Genomic DNA, 19,783 nt, shown 5'->3' with positions numbered 1-19,783 from the left:
AAATAAGGCCACTCAAATACATGACTCTAAGCAAAGTGGATACTTACTACCAACGATTTGCTTACAAAAGTAAACAAATCAAGACATACATGCAACAAAAAAAATACCTTTAAAAGTAATTTTTGTTGGGAGATTATGCTTATTACAACAGTGGAGCTGCATAGATGATCAAGACATTAATGACTCATTTCTCCCTGGAAAGGCACAATTCTAAGGAAACCAGCCTGATCACTTGGTAATCATATTTTTGTTTTGTTTCGTTTTTTATTTGAATGTTTGGGATTTGGGACTAAAAACAGGACTACCCACTAGCTAATTTGTCTACCCAAAGGACTTTCAACTATTTGCAAATCCCACTTCAAACACCAAATACACCATTATGGATATGCAAAAACTGCGCTGGAGGCTATGAAAGCCACTCAACTCAACTTCAAGAAGTATTCCAAGTAAGAAAAGAATCATTTGATTAAATGCCTGCTTCCCATATTATTCTCCACCTTGTCTAAAGGAAGGAAAGCCTTGGATCCTAAGAACTTAGGAAGTGAAATCACAAGGTATAGATTTAGCAGAGTCATGAACATGGCAGAAACTCATGAAAAGTTGAACCAAACAGAACCAGAGTATGCACACACAGTATGTAACACAGCAGCGATCATTTATAGTTACTGATTGCTGATCACTTCATCAGCGGATGCTCAAGATTACCAGGAATTTTTGTCACCAAATTGGTGTGATTTAATTTATATAGGACTTTCTTTCCAGTCCCCTTTTGTTGATCACTATTTGTAATACATGTTGAAAGAATGAAGGAATTCTCCTTGTCTTAAATCAAATATAAAATATGGATTCATTCTATCATAATGTCTTTGAAATTTACACTAATTAGTATCCTATTTTTTTAAAAAAGTAATAAAAATCTGTAGGACGTAGTCACTCCCTACTCCACATCTATTTTTCATGAACCAAAAGACAGACACAGCCAAATCCCACAAAGCAATGTTTTTAGGCAGAATTGCACAGCGATGAAGACCATGGGCTCTGGGGTCAGTACACCTGGTTTTCAAATGAGATTTGTTAATTGTGTGACTTTGGGTAAGTTACTTAAGCTCTGTAAGTCTCATTTTCCTCATCTATAAAACAGAGATGGCAAAAATAACATCTCCCGCAGATGGTTGTTATGAGGATCAAAAAAACATTGTGGTAAAGCATTCAATAAATAATATAAACTGTTATCACTATTATTATTCTGCCTATTTCAAAGCTGCTTCCTTATATTATATCTGAAGAGGCCGCCAACAGTAGGAAGTCTATCCTAACTTGTGGAAGTCTGACTAAAAAAGTAAATCTAGGTGGGAATGGAAAATAACATTTTAGCTTTCAAAACTCCATGGGGAGAGAGAGGGAGGCAGTTCAAGGAAGAAGAGAAGTCCCCTCCAGAAGTGAAAAGGAAAATCAAACATATCCATAAGTAATTAATATATGGTGGAATTAAGAAGAAGTCTAATTTTCACAATTAATAAAATCAAAGCACAATGAAACGCTTTCAGAACACAGATCGAGTTCACCATTCTAGGAGTTCTTGCTTTTTCAATTTGCCTGTTCTCACAAGAACACCATCACTCTCTTCCTTTCCCGACAAATCACTTTTAATATAATTTAGCATGTGCATCCCAAAACAGCAATGTTGGGGTGATAAAGAATATCATCCTTGCTGTCAGAGAGCAGGACTAATATGGCTCAGCAGTTCAAGCATGTGACTGTCACAGTTTTAATAAACGGTCAGAAGAAGATCAGAAGATTCAGTTCACCACCATTTTCAAGATAAGTGTATCAACATAAGGGATCATATTAACAGAGATAAATACACTGGCCCAAATTGCTGTGCCAAGAAGAGGCAGTAAAAACTCTGATTTAAAATGACACAGCAATAAAACTCAAAGTTAATGTCACCAGCCTAACTCCAACTCTCCACCACCTTTCTGTAATGAAGGAAGTCTCAAAAGAGTAAATTACCTTGCACACCCTCTGGCTCAACTCTAATCTATAATGGATGCAATATGCATATCCTGAATTCTTTTCCTACTGTGTAAGCCTAAGCAAGTCAGAGACACGGTGGGTTTGTGCAATCTCAGAGAGCAACTAATCCCCTCCTTTCTTAGATGCCTTATAATTGACAGGGACTAGAGCACCGACCTTGGGTGCAATTAACAACTTATCAAATTATCAGTTTTTTCTTTCACATCTAGGGAGAGCTACTTCTCACCTTAACCAGATCCAGTAGGAAGCAAGTCCTAAGAATTGCTTGGAGGTTTTTACGTAAAATATTTTCTCTTCATAAAGATTATCTATAGCCTTATTACTTTCTGGCCATGAAAATATTGCTGCTCCTTAAGGCAGTACTATTTTGTCAATCAAGAGTTTCCCAGAGGAGCACTTCATAATCCAGAGGGTTCCATTCGGTGTTGATACATGGTTACTTTAAAGTGGCTATATCTTTAGCGCATGATTGATGGCTAGCTTGGGAAGTGTTGGGTGCATCCATTTCTGCAAACTCAGCTGAATTCAGCACCTGATATAGGTACTTTCTCCAGAAACATACCATTCCAGTACCCCATCTTTGATGCTTGCTTCAATGATCTTAAAAAACCATTCTATTTGACCTGTCAACAAATGTTTAAACGTCAATCAAGGATTTCTGATAATATTTCTTATAGAGTTTTCCAACTTCATCTTTGTTACACAGTGGGCTGTTGTTTCTATGCAAAGCCAAACATTCAAATTAAGATGAATGCCACTTCAATTTCTTCTATAAGTGTTTTCAATTTAACACAGCAGCTGGCAAGCAGCCCCCATCTGTATTTTCCACTAAAAGGTCTGGGGTGGGGTGGGGGCAGGGAGGAGCAGATTAGCTGATCAAGGAGTCGGGGGCAGACGGCAGTGAGTGGAAGAGTAGGAGATGCTGTGAAAACAGTAAACTCAATAGAGGCTCAAGTTAATCCTTAGTCCCCCTAGGAGTCTCTGCCCTCTGGTTCAGAAACAAAATGTCTGGAAAACCAGAAAACTAAACCGTTACCCACAACAACGTGGTGATCGCCTTTGAAGCCACAAGGGTGCAGGGCTGGTCCCCGCCTCTCACCGCTGTCACTGCCTCGTGCTGATCTAGCCAGACTGCGACTTCCAAAAAGCTATCGGCAGGAAGGCAACTGTAATAATATCATGACAATAATTGTCGAAGTGATTACGAAACTGAAGGTAAATGTCAAACATTATTCATAAGGAAAAGATGCGTAATGTAAAAGAATGTCATAATAATCTGGGAGTAAGATGACAAAATTCCTGCTCACACTCCAGTTGTTTCAGAAGACATCATTTCATTATTCGCTTCACCTCAGCTATGTAAGGATGCTTTAATACGAGGAAATCTGTTCATGTAATACATCACATTAGGCCCAGGAAGAAAAAGACTCATGTTTTTAAGTTGCTAAAAAGATATTCAATAGAATCAAACATCCACTCCCAATAAAAACGCCTTCAAAATTAGGAAAACAAACATTTTTTTTAACATCATGAAGAAGATCTTAGGCTGAACGTCAATGGCAAAATAACAAAATACAGCATTTCCATTAAAATTTGGAATAAGATAAGAATATCTAATTATCATTATTACTTAAGACTGCTCTATAAATTCTAGCCAATGCAATAAGACCAGAACACAGAAATAAAAGCTATAATTCTGGTAAAGTGGGTGATAAAATTATCGTCTGTGTACGATTATGTATAACATTAGAGCTTTATCTTATATCACATATCAAAATAAATTTCAGATGGATTAAAAGCGTTAACTGTAAAAACGAAACCAAAGAAGTTGATTGGAGACATAAGTAAATATTAACTGATTTGGGACTAGAGAAGGGATTTATAAGGATAAAAGTAATCACAAAAATAAAGATCGATTGTCTATATTTCTCTACTCAAAAAAAAAAAAAAAGAAGAACCTAAAAGGCAAATAACAAATTGAGTGAAATATTTTCAATAGTTATACCAGTTATACCACATATAACTAACAAGTTACATATGTTGTTATTTGAAGAGCTTTTTGAAATTATGGAAAAGAACATTTTGCCTCAACAGAATGGTAAGGACATGAACTAACAATTTAAGAGAAGGCCTTCATATTGAGAATAACCTCACAATCATAATGTTATGCATATACTACAAACATTAGCCAGATGTTTTGGGTGATTACCACGTGTCAGATATTCTTCAAGACCCTTTTCATATACCACCTCTCTGATTCCTCACAATAGCCTTAAGCAGTCGAGAATTCTATACCCATTTTATAGATGAGGCAACTGAGGTTTAAAAGACTAAACAACTTCTAACTTGTCTAAGTAAATGGCAGAAAAGAATTCAAACTCAATTCTATCTGAGACTGTACCCTCTATATTCCTCCAGCCTGGAAGAAACAACTAAAATTATCGATAAGGTGTAATTCATCAGTGTTAAAATTTTGGAGATCTGCCCTAAAAAAAAGCATAAAATTCTAAGGTAAACCACATTTTGGGAAAAATCTCTGCAACCTCTAAACAATAATGATTATTTTCCTTAATATATAAAGAGCTCTTGTAAAGCAACTAGAAGTGGTCTAAGACCAAGAGAAAAAAATAGGCCAGCACCATGAACAGGTAATCCACAATTACAAATATAAAAAGCTGCAAATATGAAATTATGTTGACTGGCAATCCAAGAAATCGAATTCAAAGGACGATGAAATGCTTTTTCTCAAACATGATGTTTTCACATAATATAGGAATTAGAATAATCAATAACAACATGAGTAAGGCTTCAGCCCAATAAGAAAATGATTAAATTAATTATGGTGCTAAACTAAGATGGAATCCGTCTCTGTATTAAAGTCATTTTTCAAATGGTATCTGCTGACATAGGAATAGCCTTACCCTTATCCATATACAGTGTAATACCAGATCTGTGCATATGTACAAGACAGATATGCTTACACATAAATGAGTTTTAAAGAAATATAACGTAGTGTTAGAAATTGTAATGCAGACCATTTTAAATTTCTTCTCAATCTGCTTCTCTGTTCTCTGAATTTTCTCAACTCAGTGTGTTTACTTTTCAATCAGAAATATTTTCAAAATGTTATTATAAACATAATGATTTATTCACTATCAATAAGAATGCCTTAAATCTGGGGCTGGCCCCGTGGCCGAGTGGTTAAGTCCGCGCGCTCCGCTGCAGGCGGCCCAGTGTTTCGCTGGTTCGAATCCTGGGCGCGGACATGGCACTGCTCATCAGACCACGCTGAGGCAGCGTCCCACATGCCACAACTAGAAGAACCCACAATGAAGAATACACAACTATGTACCGGGGGGCGTTGGGGAGAAAAAGGAAAAAATAAAATCTTTAAAAAAAAATTAAAAAAAAATAAAATAAAAAGAATGCCTTAAATCTGTAGAGTTCTTTTAGAATTTACAAAGCCACTTCATAAATATTATCCCATCTAATTCCTACTACAACCCTGTGAGATAGATACTTGTACCATTTTATAGAAGAAATAACTTCTCTTAAACTAAAATGATTACATTTCTCTGTGTCTTCCAAGGACAGGCCAGAGAAAAGGGTTCACCCCAGTTGCAGGAAATAAAGGGGTCCTTAAAAACAAAATAAGATGTTTAATTATAAACAAGACCTACAGACAACTCTAAACAACGTCAGTCACAAAGCACTCCTCCCTAAAAAGATCTTTTCTTGGCCTAAATGCAGTTGTTGTATTACTGTTGAATTTTAATGGTACATACATTGAATTCAAATTAGCATCTTTTTATTACCTGTCTTTTAATAAGCATCATGTTCTACATGGAAGTACACTCAGAGAACTCCTGGTTATACGGTTGGCAGCAACCCACAGACTTGGTTCCAAGAGCCCTTTTCTAGAATAAATTGGTAAAAGTTGTCCTGTCTGTTCCATAGCTTTGAAATAAACACTAACAGCACCATGATTTGACAAAACTTGAGTTACTTCAATTCTGTTATTCGTATGTGACCAGCTGGCGTTTTTATTTGGGCTGAAAACTCAAAACACTGAAACAGAGCACAAACTGTAAGGCATAAGACTTTACTTTGGTTAACTGCAAATTCTGTTTCATAGATGAGAGATTTTTATTAAATTTGAATACTTTAAAGTTGAAATGTATTTCTTATTTTAATTGTTAATTGCTTTAAAACTAAAGAAGAAATCAAGAAATAATTACTGTGTATTATGCCATGACTATTACTTAAAATCACTGTGTCAAATAGTTGTGGGATGTTAAAAAACGATACACTGGGGGTGTCAAACAGAGTAGGTACATCTCTAGTCTTATGATAAAATTGTGGTATGTTCTAGGGAAAACATCTTAAAATTTGGAAAATCTGTTCACTATGATTTTGGTAAATAAAGAATACATATCAATTATTTTCCCTGACTTTCCAGACATGTTCCAAATGAAGTAGGTCTTACTTTGTATTTATGTAACTTTATGGAAACACAACAGTGAGGTTTTTAGAGCTCATTAGATCATTTACTTCAATTAGAAGCAGTAACGAAATCTCTTTAAACTATTAGATGTGACTTAGTCTCTAGATAAGATAGATTGTTTAATGCCTTTTGGCATGATCCACAGTTATTTACCCTTAATTGTTTTTATATTGACTGAAAATGAGGATTCCCCTCCTTCTCCTCCCAGGCTTCCCCAAGTTCAAATCAGTGGTTGATCTGAAATAGCATCTTTTCCATAAAATTTAGAAAATAACTGTTAAAAACCTTTCAACTTTAGCGCTAGTAGGAGTAATAATAAGCCTTTGCCATAGCCAAGGACTCGAAGCTGCTTCCTGCTCTCCACAGGCAATGACCTTGAGAGGCCATGACCATCATGGTTCCTGCTATTCCTTCCCTCACGACACACAACGTTCTTCCAAATACCTTAGGGTAGCTCTTGCTTATTTCAAGGACCAGCCTGGGCCGAGTTCATGTCATCTGACTCATCTTACTTCAAGAAAATTCATTTCCAAACATATTTCTGATGAACCAGAATCTGAGCACTTACATAATCTGAAAAGAAAAATGCATTTTTTATCAAAACTTACTTCTTTCTTATTTCATGGTATGCCTCAGTCAACCACCTAAGGGCAGACAAGGTTCATGAGGACATCCTTAACACACCAACCCTGTCTTTAGCATCTTTTTGTCACTCAAGAGTGAGGAAGGAGGCATGAGTACAACAATGACTTCTTTAAGACTTGAGATGGTAGTGTAGAGAAGAGAGCTTTCCAAGAACAGCAGGATGAGCAAAAGACAAGCCATAAAAAAACACCACGAGACTACCCAAATCTGGATTAACCCATCGAGTGCTACAGTTTACTAAAACTGTGCACAATTTACCCAATCCCTCCCCTTCGGGGCCACAGGCATCTTTACACTGGTTATCTATTCAGAGTCCATGACGAGTGCCTTGCTCTTTGCAAATACATAGGGAATTGACTTTTGTGTTTGAAAAGCCTTGTTGAGGAATTTCCATATTTATAGCATGGATACACTCTAAGAGCATATTTTTTAAGAATTCAAAAGTAAGAAAAGGATTACAGATATCATAAAATCTAAAACCAGTTTACAAGTCATACCAAGGAAAAAAAAATACTCATTTTGTGGTCAGATTCTGTTTTCAATTTCACATTTTATTGTCTTAACTGTATGATTTGATTCCAAATTGCTTCAGGTATTTACACCAAACTGGACCCACCTTAAAACAATGAAGACTTGCCACCACGGAAGATACTCTAAAGAGTGCTCTGCAGGCCCCAGAACTTCAGAGATGTTTTGAGTAATGGCAACCCTGTCATCTACCCAGAGATGGTTTTGAAGACTACAACCTAATTTTGAATACCTACATTTTGAAATGTTTATATTTTTAAAAATCATTTTCATTATTTTATCTTCAGGCATATAATAATGACTGGGAATCATTTGTTCTAAAAATCCAGCACCGATTAATTACCAAACACCCCTCTCATCAGGAAAGAGAGCTGGCCCAATGGGCTCTGCTGTACGCAGCAGACACAGGACCACTGCGATAGAGGCTGCAGTGCCCAAGCAAGGCTAAGTATGGGGTGATGGGAGCCGACACAGACGAGCACTTACCAGGAGCCAGGCTATTTACCTGGCAAATGCTTTTTTCTGGATGCCTGTTAACATCCAGCAATTTGCTTTCAGCTGGCAAGGCCAGCAATACACCTTCACTGTCCCACCTCAAGGGAGTACATCAACTCTCCAGCCTAATGTCATAATTCAGTTTGCAGGGCATTGATCGCCTTTCCCTTCCACAAGATATCACACTGGTCCATTACACTGATGACAATAAGCTGCCTAGACATAACAACTACTCTGGACTTATTAGTTAGACATTTGCATGTAGGAAGGTGAAAAATCCAACAAAAATTCAGGGGCCTTCTACCTCAATGAAACTGTCAATGGTCCTGTGATGTGGGGCATATTGAGGGTAAGTTGTTGCATCTGGTCCCTCCTACAACCAAAAAAGAGGCACGATATCTAATGGCCCTCTTTGGATTTTGGAGGCAACATTTAGATGTGCTCCTCCAGCCCATTTACCAAGTGACTCAAAACACTGCTAGTCTTGAGTGGGACCCAGAACAAGAGAAGGCTCTGCAACAGGTCCAGGCTGCCAAGCAAGCTGCTCTGCCACCTGGGCCATATGCTCCAGCAGATCCAGTGGTGACACCCCATCAATGGCAGATAAAGACACGCTGCTTGGAGCCTTTGGCAGTGCCTCTAGGTGAATCACAGTGCAGACGCTAAGGATCCTGGAGCAAGACCCACCAACACCTTAATTTTGGACTTCTAACCTCCAGCAGTGTCAGAGAATGAGTATCTGCTACCTTATACATCCAGTTTCTGGTACTTTCTTATCACAGCCCTAGGAAACTGATACAAATTTTGGTCTAATACGTTCACGAATATTAACTCATTTAACTCCTACGAACCCTATGAAGGCATCACAAGTGTTAGCCACTTTTTACAGAAGAGCCAAAGATGACCCAGCATGGCGCAGAGCTGGGACGTGAACTGTGCAGTCTTGTTCTGAGGCTCTGCTCTTCACCTCTACACCACAGCGTCAGCAGGAGGCGTGAGAAGAATGCACGGTACTCTCTTTCCTGGCTCAACTCCATGGGCTGCCGTAACTCACAGAAACCACGTCATCTCAGTTTGAGAGCTCGGCACCAACTCGGCTCTCAGCCCACTGCTGCTGAGGGCAGGTAGGAAGCATCAGAAGAGTGGGTGACCACCTAGTACATGATTTGAGGCCTGCCCACAATGCCCACAAATACCTGATATTTCATGATAAGTGATTTATTGTGTTAACGGCGGCCGTTTGGCCTTCTAGCAGGGCCTAGACTTGCCCGACCCCAAGAACGATCACTTCCTTAAATTTTGCACCCTGGCGCCTCACTTGCCTCTCCCTTGCCCTAACCCTGCTGCAGAGGTCTTTTTAAATTACATGCAGGAGTAGCATTTTAAGTCCCAGTTCTTCTTTGGTAGCATTTAATGAACAAACATATCCTGATTTTAAATTTTATCACTGATCATCTTTACTCAAGTCTTGAAAAGACAGTTGGTATTTTTTTAACATCTGAAATAAACACAAGTGCAAAATTCTCCAACCCTTAGTATTTGTAGAAATAATATTCAACTTTCATATAGTGAAACTACTACACATCAGGCACTGGGTTAGGCCCTCCACATACACGTCCATTAAATTGTAAGGAGGGACCACGTCTGTCCAGTTCACTGCTGTGATCCAAGGGCCTCAAACATTGCATGTGCTAAGTATCTGTTAAGTAGATGGATGGACAGATGGATGGACAAATGGATGGACAGATGGATGGATAGATGGACGGCTGAGGGTCCACGTCTGTGGAAACTCCATAGACACTAAACTACAAGGAGCAGGAAGAAAATGGCAGCCCCACCACCACCCAAGCTCTTGTCTTCTTTCTTCACCTTCTTTCTACAACATTCCAAGCAGGCACTGAAACAAAACAAAAAAGCCTAGAAGGACCTTGGCTTGCCTAGGCTGAGGATACTTAAGGATATTGATTTGAGTTGGGAAAGCTGAACTTTGCCAACTTTCAGTCTGTCCCTAGTAATTTCATGAAGTAGAGGAATTCTTGGGAGAAGGAATATTTATTGTCATTTCAGCTCTGCCAGGACCCAAGGCAAAACTCCAAAGGACAAACCATATCTTTGCCAACCTCTCTCTTTCCTTTCTAAATACTTCTTCTATATTTTCCACCCTGGCCCCAGACAGAGAAGCCCTCATGCCACCTCTGTCTCTCCAAATTCCTTCATCCTGGGCCATCTTTCCCAAACGTCCATTAACAGCCCCGTTACCAGAAGAGGCTTGTTACTTAATTAAACTCACACTAAGGTGTGAATGTAGCTGAACACTCCTACCCCATTCTTAAATAAGGTTATATTAACTCAAACAGCTTTAATTGGTAGTGTGTGGCAAGGAGAAGATAGCTTTCAGGTGAAGAAGACAAGAAGCCTACCCCATCCACTATCTACCCTAGGGCCTGCCTTCGGCTTTTCCAAGTTGGCTAAGAAGACAGAACGCCTTTGCAGCCCTGCACCATCCCACCGACCGCAACCCCCATTCACAAGGATTGTTGAACTTCATAGGACTCGATAAAACATCACGCATAGCCTGTAAACTGCACCACAAACACACGAATGGTGAGGGTGCCTTCTATATATATGTAGTTATGTATATCCTATAAATACTATTGCGTAATGTTCCTATTTAGAAATAGATCATGATACCTAATATTTGTATATTAACACCGTGTTTCTCTCCATAACCCTCTAATCTCTCCTTCACCTCCCTCACTGGTATCAGATGGTCAGAGAGAGAAATGAGGGCTCTTCAATGTCACCCCCACGAAGATCCTAGTCTCCTCTCCCATCCTTCCTTTCCCACCCTCTACCATGGAGGGGGCACTCCTGTCCCCCTGGAAGCAAATCCACCTTTCCCTTCCAGTGCTCTGGGCACAATTCCGTCCCACCTCCTTGATCTCTTGGGTCATCTCCTTTCTGCCATATCTCCACTGTCTCCCTTTCTCTGGCTCCCGACCACCAACACTCAGACATGCTCCAGTTTCTCCCATCCTCAAAAAAAAAAACCCAACAAAACACACACACACAAACTCACAAAACCCTTCCCTTGACCCAAAGTCTCCTTTCTTCCTCTAGCTATGGCCTTAGTTTTATCTTTTTAGTCCAACTGCATTAAAAAGTTGTCTGCGGTACATTCAGACAATGGAACATTATTCAGTGCTAAAAAGAAATGAGCTATCAAGCCATGAAAAGACATGGAGGAACCTCAGATGCATACTATCAAGTGAAAGAAGCCAATCTGAAAAGGCTACATACTATAGGATTCCAAGTATATGACATTCTGGAAAACTCAAAAGTACAGAGACAGTAAAAAATCAGTGGTTGCCAGGGATGAATGGGCAGAGCAAAGAGGATTTTTAGGACAATGAAAATACTCTGCATGATACCATAATGGTGGATACATGTCATTATACATTTCTCCAAACCCATAAAACACACAACACCAAGAGTGAACCCTAATGTAAGCTATTGAATTTAGGGGATTATGATGGGTCAATGTAGGTTCATCAACTGTAATAAATGTCCTACTCTGGTGGGGATGTTGATAATGGGGGGGGTGGCGGGGCGCTGTGCATGTGTGGGGCAGGGGACGTATGGGAAATCTCTGCACCTTCCTCTCAATTTTGCTGTGAACCTAAAACTGCTCTTAAAAAAAAAGTGAAGTAAAAAAAACCAAAAGTTGTCTGTGGTTCCTGATCCCACTTTCTCTCCTTCCTCCCTTTGGTCCCATCACCTAAACCTACAATGTCAGAGGTCCCCAGTGGCACGGTTGCTCCTTCCCATGGACACCTTTTAGTTCTTGTCCTACTTGGCCACTATCTGACCAGTCCCACTGGCTCACCCTTTTCAGCTTCCCGCGGAAGTTCTTCTTCTGCCCATCTCCTAGGTCATAGTGTTCTCCAAGGTTCTGTCCTTGTCCCTTCTCTCTTATCCCTCTACAGCTCATTCGTATTCCTTGTTTCAATCCTAAACGAGAAATCTGCAGGTCATCCCAGCCTCTCTCCCGTCAAAGCCCCGTCATCCAAACAGCCATCAAGTTCTGTTAATTCTATCTCAGTCACCTCCACTGCTCCTCCCCCACCATCACTACGCAGTCCAGGCCACCAGCACATCACTCCTGACACTGCAGAAACCTCCTGATTGTTGCCCCTGCCTCCAGTTCAGGGTCCATCAATAGCTCCCTTCTCAAGGTTCACTCCAAACTCCTAAATATGACTTCAAGGCCATCCAGGACCAGCCACTGCCTGTCTCTCTATCTCTTGCCACTTCCTCCAAGCATTCGGTGCTCCAGCCAGACTGAATTCCTTTCAAATTCTGTTGCCCTGTTGCATGCTAAACTTCCTCCCTTTCCTGGCCCTGTGCACACCGTTCTCTCTGCCGAGAATACTCTTCCCCTTATGACCCTTTTCTTCTTCAAGCTAAACCCTCCCAACCTTCAGTTCTCAGACCAAATGCCAGTTCTGGAAAGCCTGCCTTGACCCCACCTCCCTACAAACTAGGCTGGAGGTGCCCGTCTGTCCATGACATCAGGCGCTCCCCACCAAAGCAATCATCCCACTTGGTCATTACTGTTGATTCCATTTCATGTCTTCCCTGCTAGGCCCCAAGTTCCCTGAGAGCAGGGCTTCTGCCTCCTGCCAACCACAGGCAATGGGACCCTCGCAGAAGATTCTGGCAGAGAGAAGCCTGGTAAAGTAATGCAATAATGTATGTAAAGCTTTACTTAATCCCCACCCTGTGAAAATATTTTATCCCAAGTTCACTAAGGAAGAAATCACAGTAGTCAGAGAAGCTAAACACAGGCAGAGGAGAGATTCATTCAACGTTTTTTCTTTCAACCTCTATGCTCCTTCCAAGCTCCCGGTTTTCCAAACCTACAGACTTCCTTTGGAAAACAGAGAAACTTACTTTTTACTTACATTTGAATTCACCTAAGGGGAGAAAGTGATAACTGTTGACACGATTAAATGAGCACAGCACCTAGTTACTGGAGCAAGTCCCACAATCCTCCAGTCCTGTCAAGTGATTCTTAGGGAAATTCCTCAACTTCCCTTCCTCTGTAAAGATTCACTATTCCCGCCTTGATCACCCTTGGTATAATCCAGTTTCAAGCCATCGAACATTCTCATCAAAGTACAAAAAATCACAGGGATCCATGATGCAAATGACTATGAAGGAAACATGAGCTCCGCTCTAACACACAGGATTCCAAACGCACGTAATGCACACGACACATTCGGACCACAACAGAGCCAAGGAAGCTGGAGAAATTACAATAATGGGCATCACAGTTTAAAGGAAAAGTGCTAGTACTGTTTGCAAAGAAACAAGTTGCAACAGAAAACACACTCTTCAATAATTTAAAATCTAAAACTTAAGCAACAGATTCAGAACGACCAACATGATCTAGCACCACACACTTGTAAGCTCAGTTTGGCATACATTAATTATATTTTAGTCTCTATTTCAGGTGTGGGTTTTTCTTGTAACAAATATATAAATATAGAGTCACGGAATTTTTTTTTAATTAAATTTGTCAGCTCGATTTTTTGGTCCCCAGTTGGAGCATCAACGAAGGAGGTACAAAACATTTCTGCCACCATATTACTCCTTCATGCATTCAAGACAGAGAATTAAATACGTATAGAAAGTGAATGGGAGTGTGTCTTTATTATCAAACATATTATGGGATTTATATAGAAGTTGACTATTTATGTGGAAAGTAAATAGTATTACAATGCAAGTTAAAATTTTCTTCTAGAAATTGCATATTCATTGCATATAAATTGATATAAAATATCAAATGCACTACTGTATCATGCATCGATCCAGGCAGGAGGCCCCAGGCCAAGGCCTACGCCCAGACATTTCATGTCCTTATAATCCTTTCCAGCTTCTAAGTTTGACATCTAGGCTATCTCTTTAAGTACCAGAACCAAAATATGTTACCTCCTGCACACCGCTGTCACCTCCAGCCCATACTCTCCTCTGCTCTCTCAGCCCCATGCACAGCTCTTTTCCTGAAGAATAAGCAAGCCCTTGACACACCTTGTTCTCTGCATCCCTTTCTGGCCCAGACTTGACCTGTGCCCTCACCATGTGCCAGGAGACTCACAGTCTCTCAGCCTAAGCCCCACCTCACTTCCTGGGATGTTAATCACAAAAGTCTGATTGACCTTGAACTCCTCCGACCTGCCTGCCGTCAGTCTCCAGGACTGAACCTTTATAGTGACGGTCAGAGTCCCTCCATCCACGTTAGACATCACTCTAACTCTGCCTGCCTGGGAAAATCGTGCTCTCCATTCCCCTGTTTTGGGCACCCATCAGGAACACAGTCAGGCTGAGTAACTGGAACATGTGTTTAATTTGAGGCAACCTGTCCTCCTGACCTGCCCTCTTTATACAGTTTTTATGAAACAAACTTATACTCTCAAGCAGGTTATTGGAATTGCCTATCTTTCCCGCAAGATAACATATGGATCATATTAAACTCTTTACTCCCGTTGGCCCTAGATATTATCTACTTTTTACAGAGTTTTTTGCTTGAACTTCCTTAAATCCAGACACGATGACCTTTACTTAAGATTATAAAGCAATGCAACTGCCAGACTGAGACGAGCACACCATATTTAAATTACCCGCACTTCCCTACTAGGCGCTGTGTTTATGGTCCCCTCCAGCTGCAGCATCTTGGCCATCATTTTCCCCTGGGTTTCTCCACCTCTTGATTTTCAAGTTGGGTGCTCCTTTTCCCGGGGAACTGCACCCGGGCTGGAGGATTACCTGTGCAGTCTGCTTCTCCCTTTCAAGTCGGGATGCTCTCTCCGGACCGCTACAGAAACCTAACTGAACAGACTCAGCTGGAGGCAGAGCTCTTGTGTGAAACAAGACTTTCTGTTACTTAATTATTCAACACCCCAGTCCACAGTCCAGCATTCCTCACAGAGCAGCTGCCATAACTTCCGGCTCCTTCCCCGAGGCTCCCTCCCCAGGGAATTCCTTACTGGCTACTGAAAATCTCACTTCCTTCCACATGCCAGTCCACTCAGACTTTCTAGAAGTCACAGTTGTACCTACTTCATTTCATCTGGATTAATACTAAACCAGACTGGATTAATACCAACCCAGCACAGACCTCGGCAGCACATCCTTAATGGCCCCGTAACCTCCTGCGTCTTTAGCACCAATCACCTCCCCATACTTAAGTGGCAAGAACTCATCCCAAGAGGACTGACAGGTGTTTGAACTTTTCTCCCAGAATCTTCACGTTCCTGGTTCAGTGTTCAAATTTGCGGCAGCGCTGGGATTCGACGTTACGGAATTGCAAGCCAACAGGGCGTGATTTCCCACTCTTTAAAGAGTTCGCCAGTTTTCCCCATGAGTTTCTCAAAAAGGTAAGGAAAAGAATGAGAAAAAGGAAGGTCGGAAATGATGTAGGTATTAAACATTCTTCTGGTACCCTTCAGACCCAAACGCTACCACAGAGGGTATCAGGAATTGCCCGTCGCTCCTGGAGAAGCACCGTGCGTCCGCTGCCCGACAGGTGAGCACCCGAGACCAGTGGAGACTCGGTCTTAGTTTAGAATTAACATCTGGGTGCTGGATCTTATCTTACCAACCACTGGTGACACCAGACAGGAAGGAATAAAGAGCGACTACAGAGAGAACACAGGAGAGAAGCCCAAACACCCAAAGCATCCTTGCCTCCCATCTATCACCTGTATGGGCCGCCAAGCCTGGGCTGGGCGCGTCCCCTCCCGCCCCGCGCCCCGCGCGCCCGGGCGGCGCCTCCTTACCTTGCGGGAGTACGGGGGCTTGCTCAGGTGGATACCGTCGCGGACGAGCTTATCCCTGATCATGATCTTCAGCTTCAGTTTGGGGTAGCTCACCGGCTCCCTGCTGCGGGGGGCGGTCGTCTGGCTGCGGGGTTCCCCGCGGGTGCCCTGGGCCGGGCCGCCGCACGGCTCCCCCCGGCGGCCGGTGGGGACGGCGACCGCGGGCGGCGGCTGCGGCTCCAGGGTGAAGTAGAGGCCGGCGGCGGCGGCGTCCTGCTCCCGCAGCCGGCGCACGGCCTCCAGGATGCGGCGGCGGTGTGCGGGCGCCAGCACCCCGATGGCGTCCAGGTCCGGGTCCCCGATCTGCTTGCACACCTCCAGGTCATCGTAGCCGTTATCCACGAAGGACTCCGCGTACTGCGGGAGCTGCAGCGCTTTCAGCCACTCGTAAACTATGTTGGTGCACATGGTGGGACTGGAACCCCGCCGGCGAACGCCCTCCCAGCGCCCGAAAGGCACCAGTTCTTGGAACTTTTAATCCTCTCCTCCAAGGGGAAAAAGAAACCGCAGTAAAGTTTCCTTTTAAAGGAAAGGACAGGGCCGGAGACAGAAAGCCATCAGAAGAAGCCCGAGGAGGCAGAAGCGTAAAAGCGGCAAAGTGAATTCCCCAAGCAGCCTGGAGCTCGCGGGCACCGGCGGCTGTGCGTGCCGCTCCGCGCCGCCCCTGGATGCGCCGCCGCCGCGGGGAGGGGCGGGCGCGGGCGGGGCCGGGCACACCCCTCGGACCCGCGCGGGCTCAGCGGCGCGCCGGGTCGCCCCCGAGTTGGCCCAGCCCAGACCGTCCCGGGGCTGCGCGCCGCATCTCGGTTTCCGGCCGCCGCCGCGGGCGTCTGAGCGCGCGCCCCGCGCTGGGGAAGCGGCTCCTGCGCGCAGACCCGCGGCCGCCCGGGAGCGCCGCGTCTTCGCGAGTGCGAGTCTCTATCGTCCTCCTAGTGGGGACAGGGTGTCTCCTAAGCTGCCGGGCTGCAGCGGCTGCCTTGGATGGCTTTTTGCATTTCTTTTTAATCCGATTTCTCGAGCCTGTGAAAATCTCTGCGCTCACTTCCCGAGCTCCCCTGACTCCAGCCTGCGCGCCCGCGGGCCGCCCAAGGGCAGGTCCCCGCGCCCAAGCCGGCTGGGCGAGGCTCTGAGGTCAAGTTTCCCTTCGCCTTTCGCAGTCCGCGTTGGATCCCCCTTCCTCGGAGCCCGCGCGCAGGCCGGAGCCCCGCGGTCTGGCTCGCTCCGTGGGCGCCCGCTCAGTGCCCGGAGCGGCGGCGCTTTGGCCCGGCGAGTGGGCGCGACGCCGGGACCGCGGGTGTCCAGCCCGCGCTGCGTGCGGCCCCTCCTCGCTGCAGCTGGGCTCACCGGGCGGCGGGAGAGGCTGCTGCTTTGCCACGCTCTCCTCTAGGCCCCCGGGTCTGCGAAAGTTTGGGATGGGTTGCACTTTCCCCTCGGCTGGCGCATTCCGCACGGCTCCCCACCCTACTTGCTGCCGGGTCCTCTCACCGTCGTCTCCACTGTGCTCTCTCTCTGGTCCCCCCAACTTGCATTCTGCCCGAGACCCCCGGGGTGGCTCTGCCCCCAGGGACGCTTCGAGGCGTTCAGTCCTGGAGTTCGGGGAGCAGAGCCCTCTCCTCCCGCCCCGGGGGCGCGTGGACTTGCATACACCATCACCTAGCTCCCATTAAGGGGGACGCTCGAACATCTCCGCCCATGGCACTTTCTCTCTAGAGAATAATAACAAAATCAACCGAGTTTCCACATCCTGCCTAATGTCTGAGCAACCGCCTGGGTGGGGACCCGAGCGGCAGGTGGAACAGAGCAAGTACCTCACCTTACGTACCTAACGCCCTCCTGGAGCTAAGAGAATTCTGGTGGAGGTACTCGGTGGGGTAGGTTCGCTGTCTCCTCCCTTTCGGTACAAGGAGATCAACTTTGCACGTGAGCTGTTTCAGGACCTGAACTGGACACTTTGACGGAGTCTCGGCGGGGCGGGACAGCCTCTAGCCCCGATCTTGGGAGGTGGACAAACGATGTGTCTTTTCAGACCTGCGCGTTTGGCCTGGGGGGGGGGGGTCCCTCTTCCCTAAATCAGGAAAGTTTAACCCCTTTGGGGACACAGACCCCTTAAATAATCAGGTAGCTTTGGCCCTTTTGCGCAGGAAAACACCCGACGTAGGCACACCCAAATTATTCCCTAGAGTTGTGGGGGAGTGGGGAGGATAGCATCTGGCTTCCCAAGCCCCAGGACTTGGCGGATCCCACATTAAGAACAGCAGCCAGGAAGGACCTGCCTGGAAGGAACCTGTTGGGGGCGGGGGTAGGGGAAGGAGCGCGAAGAGCTGTGGGGTCCGGGCAGCATCCGCCCTGGGTCACCCAGGCCACCCCTTCCCGAGCCCGAGCTAGGGTCGCCGCCCTGCTAGGTTGCGTTGCTCCTGGGCTCTCGGATGCTGGCAGCACCCAGCCTTCTCGGCCCGCGCGGCTCGCCGCCTCTCGCTCGCCAAAGCGGACTCACAGTGCCCCCTCGCGTTCGTGTGGGCGAATGTTAAGGCGTTGTCGAAGTCCCCCCAAACTCAACTCATTCGGCAGAAGGAACAGAGCTTCAAGGCTTTATACTAGTTCCCCACCTCCCTTTTAAAATACGAATGTTTACATCACGTGTGCCTTTGTCCCCCAACTCTTTCATAAGGACCTTTGATTTTTAGGAGGAAAATATTCCAGAAGTTAGAATTATGCTGCTAAAGACAGAAGTTATAGCAGATATTTGTTTGAAACTTACTGTATGCCAGGTATCTGTGCATGTATCTGTACATATATGGTAAGTAGTATTATCCAGTATCTTACGGAAGAAGAAATTGAGGCTCCCAAAGATGACACTGTTCACGGTGGAGCGAAGGCGGAAACTCTGGAGAAGTAAATTCAGCGCCTGCCTTCCAGATGCTAACCTTGCCAGTCTCCAGCGTGTGCTGTGTAACATGCAGGAAAAATTGGGCTGGTTGTAAGAAGGGAGTTTTGATTTTTTTTTAGACTTGGAAACTTAAAACTCCAGGGTGTTAGTATTGCATTGTTTTCTTTCCCGAGTTGTGTGCAAAGTCCAACAGGACTGTTTAGTAGTTTTCACTTGCCCATATACAGCCTTTTCTTCTCCGGGAGCTGCAAGACATTCACCTTGTCTCATTAATCCTCAGTGAAGGCAGCAAGTATTTTTATTTCCATTTTATAATTAGGCAAACTGGTTTGGGGGAAGATGAATGACTTGCCCAAGGTCATCCAGTAAATCAGGACAGACAAGAACAAACCAGCGTGTCACAGCGGCTCCTGAACAGACGGCTGTGGTTCTCCTTTATTTATGTGCGAAGTCACCACCCAGTTAGGACATAAAGCATCCTGGTGGGTGCTCTCTGTGGAAGCGAAGGCTTTTATAAATTAATCAGTTGTTAATCAGTCGTAAATAAAACTCACTCACTATGACCTCTGGAGAAGTCCCACTCTCTGGAGACGTCGCTACTCTGAACTTCAGAGGAGGTTTTCCCGATTTCCTTCTCCTTTGCTTGTCTCCTACCCTTGCTCAAGTCTCTCATGTGTGAGCCCTCAAGGCCTCTATCTTTCTCCTGCTTCCTGAGCATATAGAAACTTTTAATAGATTCAGTTCTAGAAGCTACTACGTGTAATCTCAAATGCAGAAGCTTTATAGCCTGAATGTGCCTCTACCCGT

General features: G+C 44.4%; 1 protein-coding gene across 1 annotated transcript in view; it reads right to left on the bottom strand.

The window, feature by feature from the left end:
* The window catches only part of SAMD5 (sterile alpha motif domain containing 5), a 49,679-nt gene extending 33,032 nt beyond the window's left edge, over positions 1-16,647 (bottom strand). Inside the window, exon 1 of the mRNA XM_014850643.3 lies at positions 16,051-16,647. Coding sequence (XP_014706129.1) covers positions 16,051-16,497 — 447 coding nt within the window. The 5' untranslated portion in view covers positions 16,498-16,647. The remainder of the gene's footprint in view (positions 1-16,050) is intronic.
* Positions 16,648-19,783: the final 3,136 nt, after the last annotated feature.

This window comes from Equus asinus, chromosome 1 (assembly GCF_041296235.1).
Source record: "Equus asinus isolate D_3611 breed Donkey chromosome 1, EquAss-T2T_v2, whole genome shotgun sequence".
NCBI lineage: Eukaryota > Metazoa > Chordata > Mammalia > Perissodactyla > Equidae > Equus > Equus asinus.
Note: the sequence above shows the minus strand (reverse complement) of the source record. Positions and strands in the feature narration are given on the sequence as shown.